Below are 20,656 nucleotides of genomic sequence, written 5' to 3'. Positions count from 1 at the left end.
GATAAAGGCCAACACACAATTCACAGAGGAAGGCTAAATGGCCAAGCACATCAGCAATCTCTCTGGAGAAGATAAAAATTATATCCTTATTTTGCATTATCATGTATTTAAACTCTGGATGGATCAAAAACCTAGAGTAAAAGGCACAGCATTAAAAATTTTTAAAGAAAATATAGAATTTGTTCATGAGCTTAAGAAAGGATAAGATGTCACACAAGGAAAAAAGTCTTATCTACAGGATAGAGAATCACAATAAATGAAAAGATTGGTGAATTTGACTACCTTGAAACATAAATTTTCTATGCATCAAAAGATAACATAAATATGATGGACAGAGAAAGGCAAAAAGTTCTGCCAAAACTGCATAATCTAAATCTGATCATGAGGGAACATCAGACAAACCAAATGGGGCAAATTATACAAAACACCTGGCCTGGACTATTCAAAAGTGGTAAGATCATAAAAGCTAAAGAAGCTCTGAAGAACTGCCCCAGATTGGAGAAGTTTAAGGAGACATGAAAATGAAAGGCAACACGGATCCTGGAGCAGCAAGAGGACATCAGTGGAACAATTGGTGAAATTTGATTAAGATTTCCTGGTTTTGATAATGTAAGATGTTAACATTTGGAGGATCTGGGTGGAAGGTGTACAGGAATTCTTTGTATTGTTTTGCAACATTTTTATAAGTTTCGGGTTATTTCAGAATGAAAAGTTACAGAATAAAAGAATGTCTAAGATAACATACAAAAGCGAAAAGACAAACTGCAGACTGTGAGAAGATATTTAGAACAAAACTACCAATGATTAGGGTCCAGAATTTAAGGAGAGCACTTATCAAAAAATATACATATGCAAAAGATCAATGAACATAATACATTTTAAAAAGTAGGAGCAAAGGATATGAAAAGACAACTAACAGAAGTACATGTGGCCATTAACTATGAAAAGATATCCAACTTAACTAGTAGCCAGGGATGCATACATTTTAAAAGGAGAGGTCATTTCTGTCCATCAGGTTGGCAAAAAAAATGTAAAATTAAATTGAGAGCTATAAAATTTTAAAGGTTGAAAACATCAGGTATTGTCAAGCATGTCCTCAGGGGGCACTCTCTTATCCTGATGGCGGGCTTTTAAATGAGTGAAGCTATTTTACAAGGAAATGTATTGGCTTTAAGAACATATGTACCCTTCGACCCACAAAGTTTAAATCCGGGATGTAAACTTTTATTACTTTGAAATAATAAAAAATTAGAAACAACCAAATCTCAATCTGGAAGGAATTGGCAAAACAAAATGATTCATCCATGCAATTCTGGAGATCACTGGAAATATCTCTATTGTAAGCCGAGATCTTTGGATTTTTTTCCTCCATGCAATAATTCTTCCCTAGAAAACAGTGAGCTTGACAAAATGTCTAAAATACCACTAGTATTTTTAGAGCATGGTAGCACATGGCTTTAACCTTATTATCTCAAAAGATACCTTATACAAATACAAGAAATAAACAGAAGCATAGTGTTCTGCAAAAACTCTTTTATCTTGGTGTTGAAATAAATTATTCATGTCATAATACTTGGTAGTATTTCTAACACAACATGGAAGAAGCATGCCTCTCAGTGTGTCAACTGAGAAGAGAGTAGGGGGTATTGATGTCAACCATCCAGATTATAAAAAGGGGTGTCAGGTCCCTTCATCCATTGTAAATAATCCCCAGGTTGTGTCCACAAAGTTCTTTGTCTGCTCTCCTCAAAAGGAGTAGTGTTCTAACTGCTATAAATGACTTTATAAAAAAGAAAAAGCTAAAAAAAAAAGCACAGTACTGTACCCCAAGTAGCTAGTATCTGATTATAACTTCATGTTATCTTGAGTAGAAAATGAAAGAGACTTTGTGGAGAGACTTTTGCCCTAATTCCTGTCTCTTGAAGTTCAGAATTTTTGTCTCACTGCCTTTTGTAAAGAATTCATTCATTCATTAAATTCTGGCAAGGAGAAGTCTGTCTTGTCTGATCTTTACCCAACAATGGCTAAAACCCCTTCTTCTGGAATCTGATGCAACATTTTCAAAGAATACAGTATATAGAAAGAATTTCAGGACATATTGTAGAAAAAAAGAAAAAGTTGCAGAAGAATACATAAAATATAATGTCATTTGTGTATAAAAGAAAAATGTGAATCTGTCCATGTCAATGCATAGAAAAAGATGTGCTCCAAACTGTTGATGGAGGTAACTGCTGAGAAAGTGAGGGCTCTTGAAAAGAATGAGGAAAATCATTGGTTTCTACTCTATGTCCTTCATTTGCTTAATCTTATTCAATGGGGATATATTTCTGCACTTATTTGGTAATAGACTATATTTCAAAAATGCTTTAAGTTGCTGAGTGATGAGATAGCTGTGACTTGAAGAGAGAGACAGCACAAGCCATACTCAGAGCATACTGGGAGAGGCTGCAGTGGAGATGGAGAGATGGACGGAACAGAGAATTAGGGGACAGGAGGACAGGGCCTGGGACTTCAGGCTGTGGGGGAAGGAGGTGAGGGTGGCGCCCAACATCTTGTCTGGTGTCCAGGGGAAGAAACTAAGCTTAGCTGGGACTGTGATGTTGAAAAGGGCCAGGTTTGGGGGCTCAGAAAAACATCCAGTTGCCTCCAGATCTAGAATAAACAGCAACTGAGGCAGTGGGGTTCTTACTTTAATCCTATCATCTCGGAAGCCAGATATCCATAAGTGGAGGCCAGCTGAGTGGCACGTTGGTTAAGAGCTGGCTTGGGACGCCAGCTCTGAGCAGCAGGGCCCCCGTTCGGATCCCACATTAAGGCCAGTGATGCTGCGCCCTCTACAGCTAAGATGGTGAACAGCAGCTTGACCTGGAGCTGTGCTGCCATAAGTCACCAGGGACAGTGTAGGCTGCAGCCCCTGCTGCAATGGGTTGCCGTAGCTACCGTGAGTGGCTGGCAGCCGGCGTGAGCTGCTGTGAGCCGGCCGTGAGCCGGCCGTGAGCGGCCATCCAGTGGCCAGCGACCGATCTGCCTCACCCGGGAAGAGCGCCATGATAATACCAACATGGGCCAGTGAAGCAACATCCTCCACAACTAGACTTAAGAAGAAAAAAAGGACAGAAACTTGTCTGTTCCCTTTCCCTGATTCCCCAACGTTGTTCCCCTCCCCCAATTCCCCAATAAAATCTTTAAAAAAAAAAAAGAATAAGTGGAGCTAGTTTTAGTCGCTATGGGGCCCGGGGTTTGAAGGTCACAGGGGCACTCACCGGCAGCCCACGCCCAGGAGGAAGAAGGTGAGGGCCACCAGGTCACACTGGTTCCAGGTGTCTGTGATGTAGAGGTGCAGCCGGTGGTACAGCGGCTGGGAGGAGCTTGGCCCACGACCCCCAGTGGCTAGGCTGCCCCAGTCACCCCCCAGGCCCTGGCGGAGCTCCTCGCAGAGGAGGGTGAAGGCCCAGAAGTACAGCAGCAGCTCCAGGGCACCAGGTGGTGGGGGCTGGAAGTCAATGAGCAACACCCGGGCGAAGAGCAGCAGGAAAAGGAGGTAGCTGACCACATTGCCCATGAAGGCCGTCACCGGCGCCCCCCAGAACTGGGGCCAGCGGCTCAAATGTGGGGAGCACCTCCTACGGCTGGGCTGACTCATCACCCCCCCCAAGGGCATCTTCTCACGGGGGTCTGCTGGCCTGGGGGAGAGAGAAAAGAGAGGAAGTTTCAACCTGACCTCTGAACCTGACCTTCACCATTATCACAAGCTCTAACCTTTCATATAACCTCCTCCACCTTCACGACTTCTGACCCTGCCTGACCTGAAACTAAGTCTAAGGTCCATCATCTCCTTTTACTTTTGACCCCTATATCTAACCTCTGGCCTCTGAAATCTCCTAACCATCAAAATGGCTGACTTTCCACTTATGACTTCCTCCACTCTTCTGACCTCTGGCCCCTGGACTGACCTCTGACCCTTGCCTGGCTTTTGACTCCTGCTCCCTCTTCTTTCACCTTCACACTCTGACTCTCTATGTCTAATCTTGGACCATCTACCTGATCTCTGACCCTCAAATATGATGTCTGACCCCGTCACTTTCATGACCTCAGCTCCCCAGATTTGACAACTCAGTCCCTGAATATTATCCTCTGACTCACAGATTCGGAGATCTGAATATACAGCCCAATTTTGTCTTATAACTCTTCCTTCCCTGTATCTGACCAGACAGCCATATTTGGCTTCTGAATTCTGACCTTCTTGGTCCACACGTATGTCTGATCCTTCTCACCTAAGTCCTGATCCTGTGTCTCAGTTTCATCCTGACTCTTATTTCTGACCTCAAATCAGAAATGCCGAAATGAATGATACTACTAATAATATATTCAGAAAGCTAACGAACTTGTTTGGAGAGGCATCCTCTCTTTATGAACCAAGCAGAAAATAACCCAGAAGTAAACACCCAAATATCCATCAACTGATGAGTAGATAAATAAAATGTGGTCTCTTTAGACAGCGGAATATTATTCAGCAATTAAAAGCAATGAAGCTTTCTGAGCAACAGCGGTTTGATTCCAGGCCTGAGCTGAGCAGCCGCTGAGCTGCCAACAGGTGGCAGGATGGCTCAGCTTTAAAAAAAACAAAAAAAAACAATGAAGCTCTGATACATGCTACAATGGGGTAAACCTTGAAAACATGATGCTAAATAAACAATGCCAGTCATAAAAGATCACATAGTGTATGCCTCTGTTTATGTAAAATGTCCAGAATAGGCAAATCCATAGAGACAGAAAGTAGATTAGTGGTTGCATGGAGCATGGAGCTCTGGGGAAAAGGGAGTGGGGAGTGACTTTTAATGGGTACAAAGTTTCCTGCTACATGAAAATGGTTTATGATTAATTGTGGTGATGACTTCACAACTCTATGAATATACTAAAACCCATTGAATTGTACACCTTAAATGGGTGAACTGAATTATGTGAATTATCTCAATAGAGCTGTTCTAAAGAAAATAAGCAGAAAGAACAGTAAAAGCTAAAGAAAGTGAGAGGCAGAGAGGAGCACAAGCTCCCTAATGACAAGGCGCATGGCCCTTGTATTTCCCATTTCACCCGCTGCAGGGTCCTGGGAATAAGAATGTGTGGTAGATCAGAATGCATCCCAACAACTGCCATCTTGAATCACTCACAGCCAGGTCACACACAGATTCCTGGGCCCATCTCCAAGCTTCCCTGGGAGAGGAGCCAGGGATCTATCCTTTTACAGAGTCCTCCATGGAGGTGGCTCTCCACATTTGTTAAGAGCACAGATTCAGGTACAAGATCTTGGGTTCAAATCCCAGCTCTACCATTTACCAGTCACATGCCCTGAGGTAAGTAATTTAAGGCCTCAGTTACTTCATCTGTAAAATGGGGATAATAGGCCCTACTGTATAGGGTTGAGAGAATTAAATTAACTCATTTCCCAAAGGATTTAGCACAATGGCTGCCCATTGTAAGTGTTCTATAACATCAGCTATTGTCACTGACATCATTACTCTCACATGGTACAGAAGTTGGGAAATCACCAGACAAAGACATCACCATTGATCCTGACATGGGGACCTTTTATCCAGCCTTTTTCAGTGGTCCAAATTTTGTTCTTAGTTTCATATCTTGACAAATATTTTGTATTCTTTGTGCATTGTCTCAGAAAAAAAAATCTGTTCATATATATTTAAATTTTACTTGTTTTACATGGTATATAGTGGGTTTTACAGTTCCCAGAAATTTTTATTTCTGGAATATTGGGGGGCAAGGGTTCTCCCTTTCCCTGTTTACGTGGCTAAAGTAGAAATGAGGGCTGCAAAGATGGGTATAAATGTGGGCCTCTTCCTCTGTTTCTCTATAGCCATAGATTTAGACCCTGACACACACATATACACACACACACTCCATTCAACAAAATAAGTAATAGATGTATTCATAATAGCAGTAGCAAATATAATCCCCATTAACTGAGCACTTACTATGTGCCAGGCACTACGTTACACATTTTATATATGCTGTCTCCATTAATCCTCTTAACAGCTCCATCAGGCATTGTGGTACATCATATTACTGTTCACCAAATACTTTGGTTTCCTCCCAGTGGGAGAATTAGGAGCTACAGAGTCACTATATGACTTGCTTTTGCCAATGAAATGTACACAAAAGTGACACCTGTCACTTCCATGTGGAGGCTTTCAAAGCCAGTACCTGGTTCTCCATGTCTCTTTTCCTTCTGCCATGAGACTAGGAACAGCTCAGCTAGCAGGTGCTCATTTATCCCAAAGTGGAGAGCACATGGCGTAGAGCCTCAGCCAACCCACAAATGGAGTGTGAGAACTAAACCTTCATTGTTGCCAGATGTTTTGTTATTGTATCATTACTCAACCTAACCTAACACAGGGACAACCTTCTATGTACCTTCTGTTTAGAAAAGAAAGCTGGAGCTCAAAGGTGAAGTCACTTCCAAAGTCAAATTCAGGATGTCAACCCAGGTCTGCTTGACTTAGAGCCAAATCCCACAGTACCTCTACACTGCAGGATTATCAGAAGATTGATATATATTCTATTTCATTTACTTAGGCCTGATTTTGAAAATACCTTTCATGGGTACCACGGCAAAGAGATTAGGAGCAAAAGTCCTGGAGTCAGAAAAAAAAAATAGGCAAAAGATCCCTAAATGAACGCAATCCACCAATTCTATTTGCTACATCGAGATGTACACATAGCATGAAGCAAACTGATTTCCAGTGAGGAACTCCTTGGCAGCAGAACCAAACCTTGAACCAAGTCTTGAGCTTAGCATTTGGGAAACTTCTTCAGTATCTTCAGTGGATGCGTGAAACCGCTCCCTCCTGAAGCCCCACTGCTCCCATCTGGCTTTGCTCCTAGTACCTGGTGCTCCTGCAGCTGCCCAAGGTGCTCCACCTCACACAGAGCTGGTGCTTCACTCACCTGGCTGGCCCTTCCCCATTGAGTCCCCTATCCATGTCAAATGCCAGGTCCTTCTGTGTGGACTCTTCATATGACTTCCTAGTATGGAAAAACGCACAGCGTGAGAAATGGGGAGAAAAGTAAAGAGAGAAATTCTCAAGAGATACCCAACTTCTTCACCCAGAGACATGGCAGGGAGACAGAGAGGTGTCCCCCTAGAGTTACCCCAAAGGGACCTTCCCCCAGAGCCATGACAGAAGGCAGAGAACTTGACCCTACAGATACAGAGAGCCCCCCCCCCCAAAGCTCACCTCCCAGAACATGCCCTCAGTCTGGGGGAGGGAAAGAGAGTGAACAAAGGGAGAAATACTGGACATACCAAGTAGAAAGGTGGCCAGAAGTGAGCAGGAGGAACTGAGCACCCCCCTCCTGTCAATGTAACCCCAGGGGACTGACCTGAAGGTGATGAGGTTGGTGTAGATGAGTGGGGGGCAAAAGAAGGCGAGAACCAGGGCCCAGATGGGTGTGGTGCTGTCCATCTCCCCCCACCACTTCTGTGTCAGCAGAGACTGTGGGGGTGGGGAGGATTAGGAGCCTGAATCTCCCCCCAACCCCCTCCTGAAAACCCCAGGCAAGTATTGGGCCACAGCTCCAGAGCACAGAGCAAGTGCTCAATGTGGGGACCATAACTATTGGGGGGGGGAATGGTGGTCAAAGGTGAGGACCACCTGTCCCAAATTTTAGCTAGGAGAGTTAAAAGAGCCACCATTTATTAATACAATATGCCAGATACTGGGCTAAGCCCTTTACATAGATTAGCTCACCTAACCCTCACAACAACCCCAGGAAGACAGGTACTAATATTTTTTCTTTTTTCACAGATGGGGAACAAGGAGGTTAAGGAAGGGGCACAAAATGGAATCCCTGAGTTTAGTCACTGTTCAAAGCAAAGAACTCTAGGTAATTATTTGAAATGATAATCAAATCATTCTAATAGCTGAGGATAGGACTTCCTGTTGGGGTAAGCTGGAGTTCCTGTTGCATAGGCAGACTTCCTGTGCTGTGGGTGGGACTCACTGTGTCCTGTCAGATTTAGATTAAGGATACTGAGAAAGTTCAAATTTTCAGGGTGGACAGGATGGAAGAGACTATGAGGGCAAGCAGGGTTCCCAAAGAAGAGGAATTCCTACAGGAAGGGTGGGATTTCCTAAACCAGAGTTTGCTGATGTCCAAAACACTAGGTAATTGTCTGGTGAAGTCATTATATTAGGTTGGTACAAACGTAATTGCGGGTTTTTGCATTGTTGAAATTTGCCTTTGATTTTGGAATACATTCTTAAATAAATGTGGTTATGTTATACATCATTTTAATGCACATTTCTCACTTTATGTTTTCTTGCTAATGACTTATTACTTGCTGTTTATTTTATATGTATTTTAGACGATGGAAATGATGTTAGACAAAAAGCAAATTTGAGCGATTTCCTTATTCAAGTTCAAAATGGTCATAAAGCAGCAGAGACAACTCGCAACATCAACAATGCATTTGGCCTGGGGAACTGCTAACAAACGTACAGGCAGTGGTGGTTCCAGAAGTTTTGCAAAGGAGACAGAGCCTTGAAGATGAGGAGCTTAGTGGCCAGGCATCAGAAGTTGACAACAACCGGGCCGGCCGAGTGGCACGATGGTTAAGAACTGGCTTGGGACGCCAGAGGGCCCCGGTTCGGATCCCACATATGAGGGCCAGTGACACTGCCCTCTACAGCTAAGATGCTGAACAACAGCTCAACCTGGAGCTGGGCAGCCATGAGTCGCTGGCGACGGCAGAGGCTGCAGCCCCTGTGGCAGTGGGTTGCCATGGGCTACCGTGTGTAGCCAGCAGCCAGCGTGAGCGGCCAGCAGCCGCAGTGAGCAGCCGTCCAGAAGCCGGTGACTGATCTGCCTCGCCTGGGAAGAGCGCAATGATGGTGCCAACTTGGGCCAGTGAAGCAACGTCCTCAACAACTAGACTGAAGAACAAAAAACGACAGCAACTTGTCTATTCCCCTTCCCCCAATTCCCCAGCACTGTTCCCATCCCCCCAATTTCCCAATAAAAATCTTTAAAAAAAAAAAAAAAGTTGACAACAACCAATTGAGAGTAATCATCGAAGCTGATCCTCTTACAACTACAAGAGAAGTTGCTGAAGAACTTAATGTGAACCATTCTATGGTCGTTTGGTATTTGAAGCAAATTAAAAAGGTAAAAAAGCTCGATAAGTAGGTGCCTCATGAGCTGACTGCAAATCAAAACAATCATCGTTTTGAAGTGTCCTCTTATTCTATGCAACAACAACAAACCATTTCTCGATCAGATTGTGACGTGCAATGAAAAGTGGATTGTATATGACAATGGCGACGACCAGCTCAGTGGTGGGACCGAGAAGAAGCTCCAAAGCATTTCCCAAAGCCAAACTTGCACCAAAAAAAGGTCATGGTCACTGTTTGGTGGTCTGCTGCCGGTCTGACCCACTATAGCTTTCTGAATCCCAGAGAAACTATTACATCTGAGAAGTTTGCTCAGCAAATCTATGAGATGCACCAAAAAACGGCAACGCCTGCAGCCAGCATTGATCAACAGAAAGGGCCCAATTCTTTTCCACGACAACGCCTGACCGCACGTCACACAACTAATGATTCAAAAGTTGAACGAATTGAGCTACGAAGTTTTGCCTCAATCCACCATATTCATCTGATCTCTCGCCAACAGATTACCACTTCTTCAAGCATCTCGACAACTTTTTGCAGGGAAAACACTTCCACAACCGGCAGGATGCAGAAAATGCTTTCCAAAAGCTTGTCGAATCCTGAAGCACAGATTTTTATGCTACAGGAACAAATAAACTTATTTTTCATTGGCAAAAAAGTGTTCATTATAATGGTTCCTATTTTGATTAATAAAGATGTGTTTGAGCCTAGTTATAATGATTTAAAATTCACGGTCCGAAACCGCAATTACTTTTGCACTAACCTAATTGTTGAGATCTGGAACTAGGAATCTCTTAAGGAAGTGGGAAGGACTTCTTACAAGTGAGAGTTGGGACTTCCTAATAGAGTCATCTGGAATTCCTGTATCTGGAGGGGAAGTTTTTAGGAAGTGGAAGATCGGCTTTCCTATGAAGGGAGGAGTTTCTTATGGGAAGAGCAGCCTTTCTGGAAGAGGGGTGATCTCCAGGGGGAAGGGTTGATCAAGACCATGGGCTGTCCACAACAGCAGGGGCTAATTCTCCACTCCCAGAGTCCAGTGGGAACTGTTTGGGATATTGATGTCTCAGATACTCACCTGTACCCCGTCCTGGGCAAAAAAGGCACGGGCATCGGCCTGCATGGCAAGCTGTAAGCAGGTGGCATCCCCCCAGAATGGGCAGCGTCTGAGGAGAAGGCGAGCAGCCCGATCCTCACTGTTGCGGTAGCATTCGCCAAAGAGGTCTGGGGACAGGGGATTTATGTGAGAGATAGAGAAATGAGTAGGAAGACAGTGTGAGGGGAGAGATGAGGGGATTGAAGGGCAAGGTTATGAGAGGAGTGGGGAGACGTACACGCCCATTTCATGGCAGCCCCCTGTCCCTGCCCCAGGCACCCATGCCCCACGCACCAACACCCAGCCCCTCAAACTTGGCTGCCAGGTCCTTCCTCCGTGCTGCCTCCTCAGCCTCATATTCCAGGCGTGCCAGCACTCGGAGCAACAAACAGGCCCCAAGAGCTGAGGCCACGGCATTGGAGCCCTGAAGAGACAAAAAGAGTTGTCATGGATAGGGTCAGGTTTTGGAGTGAGGTTCACAGAAGGGTGAGGGAGATGGGGAGAAAGCCTGTAATTAAGGAAAGGGACATAGCTTGAGGTCAGAAATTAACCAGGGTCAACAGAGCCCAAAGATAAAATAATGTTTATAGATGGAACTGGAAGAAACTAGACACCAGGTGAAGATGTCAAAAGTCAGGTCATTCAGAGATGAGGGGCTAGGCTGCAGTTAGAATGACATCAGAGGTTATAGACAGGTCAAGAAACAGTTGGAGATGTTACCTAAAACGGCAGAGTACAGAACTTCAAAACTCCATCCCTCCAGAAAAGCAACAAATAAGCTGGCCCAAACTGTCAGAACCAACTTTTTCAAGGTTTTAGAATCTAATATAAAACTTACAACAAATAGGAAAATGCTTAATGAAGAAACTGCTAAATTTTAATAAAAGAGCACTGTGACATTTTAACTAACCTACATACCATCGCCAACTCCCCAGTTCAGTGGCAGCCTTGAAAGTGTGGGTTTTTGGTACCAGAGGGAGCAATTCAGATATTACTCTTAAATAATTGTGGTTGTGTGTGTGGACTTAACTGGTGGCTCCCTGAAGAAACAGTTCAAGAGCTTGCCTTTGTTTCACTGTTCTTGGAGCTTTCCCAGGGCAGAAGTGGCTTCCCAGGTGGTGTTTGAAAGCATTTAAAGTTAAAAGCGTTATCCTCAGCTGTCTGGGGCAAAGAATAGCATCCTAGGCTATAATAGATATACTGAACAGCTTGGGAGGGAAGTGGCTAGGGAAGGAGATACTTGGGGGAATAAAGGGTTTGAAAAGCTCTTACGTGTACCAAGGAATCTAGAAGGCTACATGCATGACCCAGACTGGATGCATGCTCACAAAAGACTAGAGAAAGCCCTAAGCTTTCACTTCTGGCTGATCTTTAGTTAGCAAAAGCAGAAGTGACAGCTAGGGTAGAATTGTAAACAGCCTGCCTAAGTGTTGAAAGACATCTCCAACACAGAGCAAATCTGCAAACTGGGAGAGTTTTGAGTTTTTTCCCTGCAAGCATTTAAGGAAATCTCTGTCAATTCACTAGTTGACCACTAAGTAACAAAACAGGGACTTCAGTGGCCACACATGACAAAGAATACAGACTTTACAAAAATAGCTTAGAAAAGTCACTAAATAAACACCAACAACAAACCACAACAAGAAGCAAAAGCAGACCCTGGAGGAAGGGGGTAAGCTGATTTCCAAAGTTGTCACACTATAATATTCAAAATGGCCAGTTTTCAAGAAAAAATTATGAGGCATGCAAAGAAACAAGAAAGTATGGCCCATTCACAAGAAAAAATAAATTAATAGAAACTGTCCTTGAGGAAGCTCAGACACTGGACTTATCAGACAAAGACTTTAAATCAGCTGTTTGAAATATGCTCAAAAAGCTAAAGGAAATCATGGGCAAAGAACTAAAGAAAGCCAAGAGAATGATGTCTCACCAAACAAAGGATATTAATAAAGAGAGAGAAATTATTAAAAGTAGCCAAATAGAAATTCTGAAGTTAAAAAGTGAAAAAACTGAAATGGAAAATTTACTAGACAGGCTCAACAACAGCTTTGAGGAAGCAGAAGAAAGAATTTGTGAACCGGAAGCTATGAATAGGTCAACTGAGATTATCCAGTTTAAGGTGCAGAAAGAAAAAAGAATGAAGAAAAATAAACAGGTCCTAAGGGATCTGTGGGACAATATATGCATAATAGGAGTCTCAAAAGGAGAGGACAGAGAGAACAGAACAGAAAGAATATTTGAAGATATAATGGCCTAAAATTTCCCAAATGTGATAAAAGATGTCACATCCAAGAAGATTAAGGAACCCCAAATAGGAAAATTCAAAAAAATCCACATTGAAAAACATTATAATCAAATCAAATTTTTTGAAGTAAAAAACAAAGAGAGAATCTTTAAAACAGCAAAAGAGAAGTGATTCATCACAAGGAATCGCAATAAAATTAACATGTAGGATTAAATAATTATAATATATATAATAATCATAAAACTCTTAGAAGGAAACATAGAGATAAAATTTTATGACCTTGGATTTTGCAATACTAAAAGTATAAGCAACTGAAGGAAAAAATAGACAAATTGGACTTCATCAAAATTTAAAACTTTTGTGCAGCAAAGGACACTATCAACAGAGTGAAAAGACAACCCACAGAAGGTAAAAAATATTTGCAAATCATATATCTAATAAGAGATTGATATCCAAAAAATATAAAGAACTCTTACACTTCAACAACAAAACAGGCAAACAACCCAATTTAAAAATGGGCAAAAGACTTGAATAGACATTTCTCCAAAGACATGTAGATAATCAATAAGCATGTGAAAAGATGCTCAATATCACTAATCATTAACAAAATGCAAATCAAAACCTCAGTGAGATACCACTTCACGTTCATTAGGATAGCAATTATCAAAAGCAAACAAACAAAAGAAAATAAGTGTTGGTGAAGATGTGGAAAAACTAGAACCCTCATGCACTGCTGGTGGAAATGTAAAATAGTACAGCTGCTGTGGAAAACAGCATAGCAGTTCCTCAAAGAAATTGCACCTAGAATTACCATGTGGTCCAGCAATTCCACTCCTTGGTATGTTCTCAAAACAGTTGAAAGCAGGGATTGAAACAAATATTTGTACACCAATGTTCATGACAGTATTAGTAACAATATCTAACAAGTCAAAACAGCCCATGTGTCCATCAACAGATGAATGGATACACAAAATGTAATATATCATACAATGGAATATTATTCTTCCTTAGAAAGAAAGGAAATTATGATACACGCTACAACATGGAGAACTATGAGAACACTATGCTAAGTGAAAAAAGCCAAATGGAAAAGGCCACACACATATTATATGATTCCATTTACATACAATATCCAAAACTGGCAAATCCATAGAAACAGGAAGCACATTAGTGGTTACCAGGGGTTGGGGGAAGGAGGGAAAGGAAGTGACTGCTTAATGAGTATGGGGTTTCCTTTTGAGGTGATGAAAGTGTTCTGGAACTAGATAGAGGTGGCGGTTGCATAACATTGTGAGTGTACTCAAGGCTGCTGAATTGTACAATTTTACATGATTTAAATGGTGCGTTTTATGTGATATGAATTTTATCTTAATGAAAAAAGTCTATATTTAACACATGACCCACTAGGCTGAAAGCAACCCAAGGCTTAAGAAATCCTTTCAAGATATTTCTATGGCATTAAAATAAGCTCTCTTTTAGATCCTATTTAAATCCCATAACTTTTTTTTTTTTAACTTCGCACACAAACTTCTCAAATGTGTCCCAACACCTCTATCCCACCTGCTGTAGTCCATCTGGGCTGCTTAAAGGACCCCAGCTTTACCTTCTTACTTGACTTCCTTGGCCTCTAGTTTTGTCCCCCTCTACATTGCAGTTACAACAATGTATCTAAATTGCAAGTGTACCAATGTTTAAGAGACTCCCTATTGGCTACAGGATAATGTCTAACTTCCTCCTACAGGCAACCATTTTGAAAGAATAAGGTTGATTCACATGTATGAACAAGAGAGAATGCCCAATATATACAGAGGGTGCCAAAAAAATGTATAGACACTTTAAGAAAGGAAAAAAACTATTAAAATTACAATGCTCAATATATGCCAATAACAAAAGATGAATCCAAGTCATGTGTATACATTTTCGGGGGGCACCCCCGGTATTGTTAATGGAAAAGGCAAGTTACAAGAAATGCATGATATGAGGGCCAGCCGAGTGGCTCAGTTAGTTAAGAGCTCGCTCAAGAGTGCGAGCTCTGAGCAACAGCGGTTCGATGCCTGGCCCGAGCTGAGTTGCCGCTGAGCTGCCAACAGGTGGCAGGATGGCTCAACTAAAAAAAAAAAAAAGAAAAAAAAAAAGAGGGTAAAGTAATGCATAATATGGAAAAAGAAAAGAAGAAAAAAAGGAAGAAGCAGCAGTTGGTGTCATATCAGGAATGGAAGACGGGATGGAGGTCAGGGTGACATCTGAGGGTCCGGGAATCATATCACAATTCCGTAGAACTAAAGGACAGGAATGTAAGAGAGAGTAGAATCAGAGATCAAGTCAGCACTCACTATCTCCCAGAAGTACAAGGCCATCTGAGCCCTGTTCAGTAGCAGTGCCCAGAGAAACAGGTCACTCCAGGGGGTCTCCCCGAGGACAGCGTCCAGCATGAGATCAGAGGTGGCCCTGACAGAGAGCAGATGGGTCTGCAGGCAAGGGAGGCACGGTGAGAATTGTTCCCGCCCCAGCCTCCTGCTTGGCCCAGGGCCAATCATCAGCCCAACCCCAGTTCAGTCACACACCCTGTTCTCTGGCCACGCCCCCTGGCATAGCCCCACCCCTGGGTCGTTCTCAGTCTTCCCCACCCAGCCTCTCCGGGTCCTTACGTTCTCCCCGCCTTGGTGGCTCTCCATGCAGCCATGGTCGTGGTGTGGATCCCCAGTAACCCAGTCGTGGTACCTCGGCGCACACATCTTCCCCAGCAGCATCAGAAGCACTTGCCCCACGTTAGGGAGTCGGGGCTCCGCAGAGGGTTTAAGGACTGGGGTTTTTGTGCCCGCGCCGTGGGACGCCTGGTCCAGAAGGCTGCGGATGAGCGAGTTGGGAGGCGCTGCACTGTAGAGCTGGGCCAGGCGCGTCGGCGTCAAGAAGTGGCACAGGCTGAGGCCATGGGAGATGAGCAAGCGAACAAACTCATGCCGGTCATTCAGGAGGGCATCCATGAGGGAGGCCTCCAGGTGGACGGACTGGCAGGGGTGGGATGAATGGGGGAAGAGATGAGTACAGAGAGAAGGCCAAGTGAGGCCAGAGGTTAAGGACAAGAGATGGGGATACAGAGCTATGAGTGACGGATGGATGGATGGTTGGGGAGAGAGGGGATAAGATGGGAACAGATGGACAATCGGAGAAGGCTGGACAGGCCATAATGGAAGACAGGGCCAAACGTGCATCCCCCTTGTCAGGATCCACAACTCCCAGGTCCTGACCCCTCACCCGCCATTGGATGTCACCCCGGAAGAGTTCACTCTGGGCAATGTCCACGCGGTTCCAAGCCACAGCCAAACGCAACTCGTCCAGATAAGCTGAGGCCTCAGAGCTCCCACAGGCTGCAAGGGTGAGAGGGAGAGGGGGCAAGAGTCAGGGGGAGGGTGGGAATATCGGATCAATATCTGTTTTGCTTCTCTTTGGGATGCCTGACACTTAAAGTCCATATAAAGGAGGTGTTGTTGGGCAGAGTCTGGGGTCTTTAAGAAGTCAGGTTTATTATAAGCATAAGGTCATTCAACTCAGGGGCAGAGTGCAAACCAGTGGTTTAGAGCCAAGAAGAAGGAAAGGGAATCATTCATTCATTTAACATTTATTGAAGTAGGTTATGGATCAGGCAGTAAGTGGGAGGGATGGAGAGAGAAACTGGATACAGCGCGTGGCCTGAAGGGGCTGATTCCAGGAATATATGTCCCAGAATCACATACCTACCCTCAGAGTGATCAGTGCCCTCGGAGGTGGGCATAGAATGTGATTAGGGCGCAGGGGAGGGTACAATCACAGAGGTTTGAGTGATCCAAAGAAGCCTCGTACTGGAGGGGCCTTGAGGTGGGGCTTCTGAAAGAGCGGTAGGATTTGGAGGTGTGCATCTAAGGTAAGAAAAGAAATCAAGGCAGCAGGAGCAGCCTGAACAAAGGCCTGGGTGCAGGAAGACACAGGATATGATCCCAAACATGAGCCACTCTGATTTCTTGAAACTTGAGGTATGTGTGAGAAGAAAGAGGGGACAGTAGCAGAAAATGAGGTTGGAAAAAAACTGAACATTAGAGGGACTCTGGAAGACCTTGGAGTTCCTTAAAATGAGTGAGGAAAATCAAGAGGACTTTAAAACTGGGATCCGACAATTGAATGGATGCAAAGTGTGAGCACTCAACAAGGGACTGAAATATCTGAAGCGTGCAATTGGGTCCAAGGAGCAGTAAAGCCAAGTCTAGACACTGCTGGGTCCCAGGGCACTTGTGCCACCGAGTTATTTTTCCCTTGTGTCTCCACTTGCTCCACATCTATCTCCAAAGCAAAGGAAGGACTTTCAATTCATTTCAGTTGTTCCAAAAATTAGTATGGGGGAACTTGGTAATCTAGTGGAGTGGAGATGAGCAGTGGGCTTTGAAGCAATTCCAATCCGTCTTCCACTTACACCAATTGAATGACTTCAGGCAAGACACTGAACCTCAGGAACCTCAGCTTCCTCATCTATAAAATGGGAATAATAACGGTATCCACTTTGGATCATTGTTATCAATAATAACCATAGAAAGAAGTTCCAAACTGGGAGGAATCTACAGCTTGACCAGCATAACCTCTCAGGTTGAGAGTTGAGAAAACACAGGCCCAGAAAGAGGTAGTAACATGCCTAACACCACACAGCTTTTGAAACCCAAGAAGCAAATTCAGAGTGACATTTTTCTAAGAGTCTATGGATCTCCCCTACTTTTCTCACAGTTTCAAGAGAAGGAAAAAAGAGATTTATAGGGGCGGCCGGGTGGCTCAGTTGGTTAGAATGCGAGCTCTGAGCAATAGGGTTGCCGGTTTGATTCCCACATAGGCCAGTGAGCTGTGCCCGCCACAACTAAATTGAAGACAACGACTTGAGCTGAGCTGCCAGTGGGTGGCCGGATGGCTCAGCTGGTTAGAGCACATGCTCTTAACAACAAGGTTGCTGGTTCAACTCCCACATGGGATGGTGGGCTGCACGCCCCACAACTAGATTGAAAACAGCGACTGGACTTGGAGCTCAGCTGAGCCCTCCGCAAGACTGAAGGACAATGACTTGACTTGGAGCTGATGGGTCCTGGGAAAAACACACTGTTCCCCAATAAAGTTTAAAAATACATATATGTATGAAAAAAAGATTTATAATATCCTGTATTATATTCTGCCTTAACATGTCACCATTTATCACCTGGACCTCCTCCAGGCCCTTCATGGCCACGATGTCGCATACTAAGCTCAGGGTCTTTCCCCAAAACTGACCTTCCCCTGGGTCCTCTATCTCAGGGACAGAACCTTTTTCCACCCAGTCAATGAGGGAGACCCCCAGGTGTGTCTTGTCCCTCCCTTCACTCCCCACAGCTCATTGGTCCTCAAGCCCCATCTCTCTAGCCCCTAACTCTCTCACTGCCTACCCTCCTTACTGTTCCCATGGCCCCAGTTCCAGCTCTGCTCTGTCCCACTACCATCATTGCAATCTCTTCCTTTTCCTCACGGTCTCTCCTCTCCTCTTCGGTCTGTCCCCACCTGATCTGAGAGGGTCCTTCTATATACAGAACTGACCTTGGCCCTCGCATGCCTCTAAGAACCAAGTCTCAGTTAAGGTCCCAGGTGGTCTGGCCCTGCCCACCTCACAGGCTTTGTCTCCAACATGCTTCCTGCCATCCACGTGGGTCTCTGACCTCTCCCTCAAACATGCCCCATGGAGTGGGCTTGAAAGTCAGACAGATCTGAGTTAATGCTCAAGAAACCTGCAGCCTCAGCTCCCCCAAGGCTTATCACCACCATGGCTTGAAGTCACTCAGGCCCGAAGAAGGTCCTGGCAACAGCCACAGATCCCCTCCAGAACGGGATGGCTGTGGCAGGCAGCAGATAGATACAAATGCTTGCCACTGGTGCCTCCGGGTTGGCAGTGTGAAACCCTGGCTGCTCCACGCTACTTTCCAGTAGAAAGTCAGAGGAATACAAATGGCCCCAGGACATCCTCCAGACCATGGTGAGAAGAATATGAGCTGCAATCATCTCGGGTAAGTTTCTAGGACTCTCCTGTTTTTTACTGAAAGGCCTGCTTGCCAGTTGGGTCTCCCAGGTTGAAAGAAACCCAAGGCCCCCTCATCCAAGGATTAGAAATGGGAAATTTTTCTTAATTGGCTTATAGGCAGTTATCATGGTGATTAAGAATGTGGACACTGGGCGTTGGGGAGGTGGGGAGATGCTGGTCAAAGGGTACACACTTCCAGTTATAAGAGGAATAAGTTCTGGGGATCTAATATACAGCATGGTGACCAGAGTTAACAATGCTGTATTATATACTTGAAAGTTGTTAAGAGAGTAGATCTTAAATGTTCTCACCACAAAAAACAGGGGTAATAATGTGAGGTGATGGATGTGTTAGCTGATCTTACGGTTTTAGTCACATTGTAACATATAGGTATATAAAGTCATTATGTTGTACACCTTAAACTTACACAACGTTATACCTCAATTATATCTCAATAAAGCTGTGACGGGGGGTAGGGGAGAAAAACATGAATACTGGAAAAAACAAAAAGGTTGACCCTTGTTACTTTTAGTAAGTCACTTTTCCCCTCTCTGAGCCTCAGTTTCTTCATTTACAAAATGGGAAGACAACCCCTTGCAGGAAGAGATGGAGGATCAGGGGCAAAAATGCATGCCAACTGCTCAGCACAGTGTCTGGCTCATGCTAGACTCTTAAGGAGCCTTCGTCCCCTTCCCCCTTCCTTCCTCAGCTGCTGAAACCCCATCCATTCAACTCTGCTATCACTAAGCCATCCAGCCAGCTCCGGTTTCTCCAGCAGAGTGTGATCACTTCCACTTCTGTAGGCAATGGACTTACAACACCTCCCCCTCAAACCACATATTACAGAGCTGCTGTCTTCTCCCAAGAAGCTCATATGTTAACTTCCATAGAATGAATCAGATTTGCCACTGTCATCCCCTATTTAAGGATGTGTCCCAAAAGAAATATAATTATATTCAGAAGAGCTCCTATTTATTCGGCTCCCCACCCAGGGACCAGGCACTGCTCATAAGCTACTTCTCAGTCTCACAATCCTCCATTTTTCAGAGAAAGAAATTAAGACTCAGAGAGGGCAAGTCTCTTTCTCAAGGTCACACAGCAAAGAAGGAACCAAGCTGGTATTCAAATACAATTTTATCTAACTCCAAAATCAGAAGTAACTACCTCTTTCTGCCTCCACAGAACATGGTAGATACAATTAGGATGGGGCTGAGAATGCATTATAAATTGATGCTATATCTCTTGGAAGTTTTTATCTAAGTGGGTGTTTTCCTTGTAAAACTCTTCTAGCACCAAAAACGACTCTCCCTACTTACATCCCCACAGAGCCATGGGACTCCTCCTTACCATCTTACTATGTCCAAATTCTACTGGCTCTTCAAGGACCATTTTAAACACCACTTCCTTGAATTTTCTCCCCTTACTGACAGCAGGTCCTCCCCTAAGCTTTTGTCTTAAATTTTACTTAAGGCTGTGTTCAAACAACCCTGGTAGGATCTGGGATCCTTGAGAGCAGGAAATGGGTCTGCTTTAGTCGCTGGAGCCTAGGATGATGTTTATTGAATGAATAAACTAGCCCCATCCTCAGCCTCTACCAGCTGGCCATTAAACTCCCTACCTTGGTTTTCATCATTCATTCCTCTAGTGAAATATCAGGAATTCCTCAATGGGAGACACAGCTCTGATTCATCTCTGATTCCCCTACATCTCAGTGCTTAAAACATGTTGGCGGCATGTAGAAGAGGAAGAAAGGGCAAGTGGATGGATAGGTAGGTAGAAGGATGGATGGATGGATGGATGGATGATGGATGAAAAGATGGATGGATGAAGGAATCATAAGTGGATGGAATTATCAATGAATATGTGGATGGGTAGGTAAAAGGATGGGTGAATGACAAGATGGATGGATGATTAGATGGGTGGAAGAATAAAAAATAAATGAAATAAGGGGTAGATGGAAAAAATCAATGTACAGATGGATGGGAGGAAGGAAGGAAGGAAGGAAGGAAGGAAAGAAAGAGAAAAATAAGTGAGTAGATGGATGGATGGATGGATGGATGGATGGATGAAAG

General features: G+C 44.1%; 1 protein-coding gene across 5 annotated transcripts in view; it reads right to left on the bottom strand.

Annotated features, from left to right (window-relative positions):
• Positions 1-20,656, bottom strand: part of TRPM4 (transient receptor potential cation channel subfamily M member 4) — a 39,325-nt gene that overhangs the window by 11,487 nt on the left and 7,182 nt on the right. For 4 of the 5 annotated variants that reach the window (XM_019658355.1, XM_019658354.1, XM_019658353.1 and 1 more), the window contains 8 exons: positions 15,782-15,894; positions 15,175-15,534; positions 14,860-14,994; positions 10,576-10,705; positions 10,264-10,409; positions 7,399-7,511; positions 6,964-7,041; positions 3,264-3,683 (listed from right to left, as the gene is read on the bottom strand). In XM_019658355.1, the coding sequence (XP_019513900.1) occupies positions 3,264-3,683; positions 6,964-7,041; positions 7,399-7,511; positions 10,264-10,409; positions 10,576-10,705; positions 14,860-14,994; positions 15,175-15,534; positions 15,782-15,894 (1,495 nt within the window). Of the gene's footprint in view, positions 1-3,263; positions 3,684-6,963; positions 7,042-7,398; positions 7,512-10,263; positions 10,410-10,575; positions 10,706-14,859; positions 14,995-15,174; positions 15,535-15,781; positions 15,895-20,656 lie in introns of those variants that run through there. The other variant, XM_019658356.1, reaches the window with a different exon arrangement.

The sequence above is a fragment of the Hipposideros armiger genome, unplaced genomic scaffold (assembly GCF_001890085.2).
Source record: "Hipposideros armiger isolate ML-2016 unplaced genomic scaffold, ASM189008v1 scaffold_283, whole genome shotgun sequence".
NCBI classification, from domain to species: domain Eukaryota; kingdom Metazoa; phylum Chordata; class Mammalia; order Chiroptera; family Hipposideridae; genus Hipposideros; species Hipposideros armiger.
The sequence above is the reverse complement of the archived record's forward strand: the minus strand, read 5'-3'. Positions and strand labels throughout refer to the sequence as shown.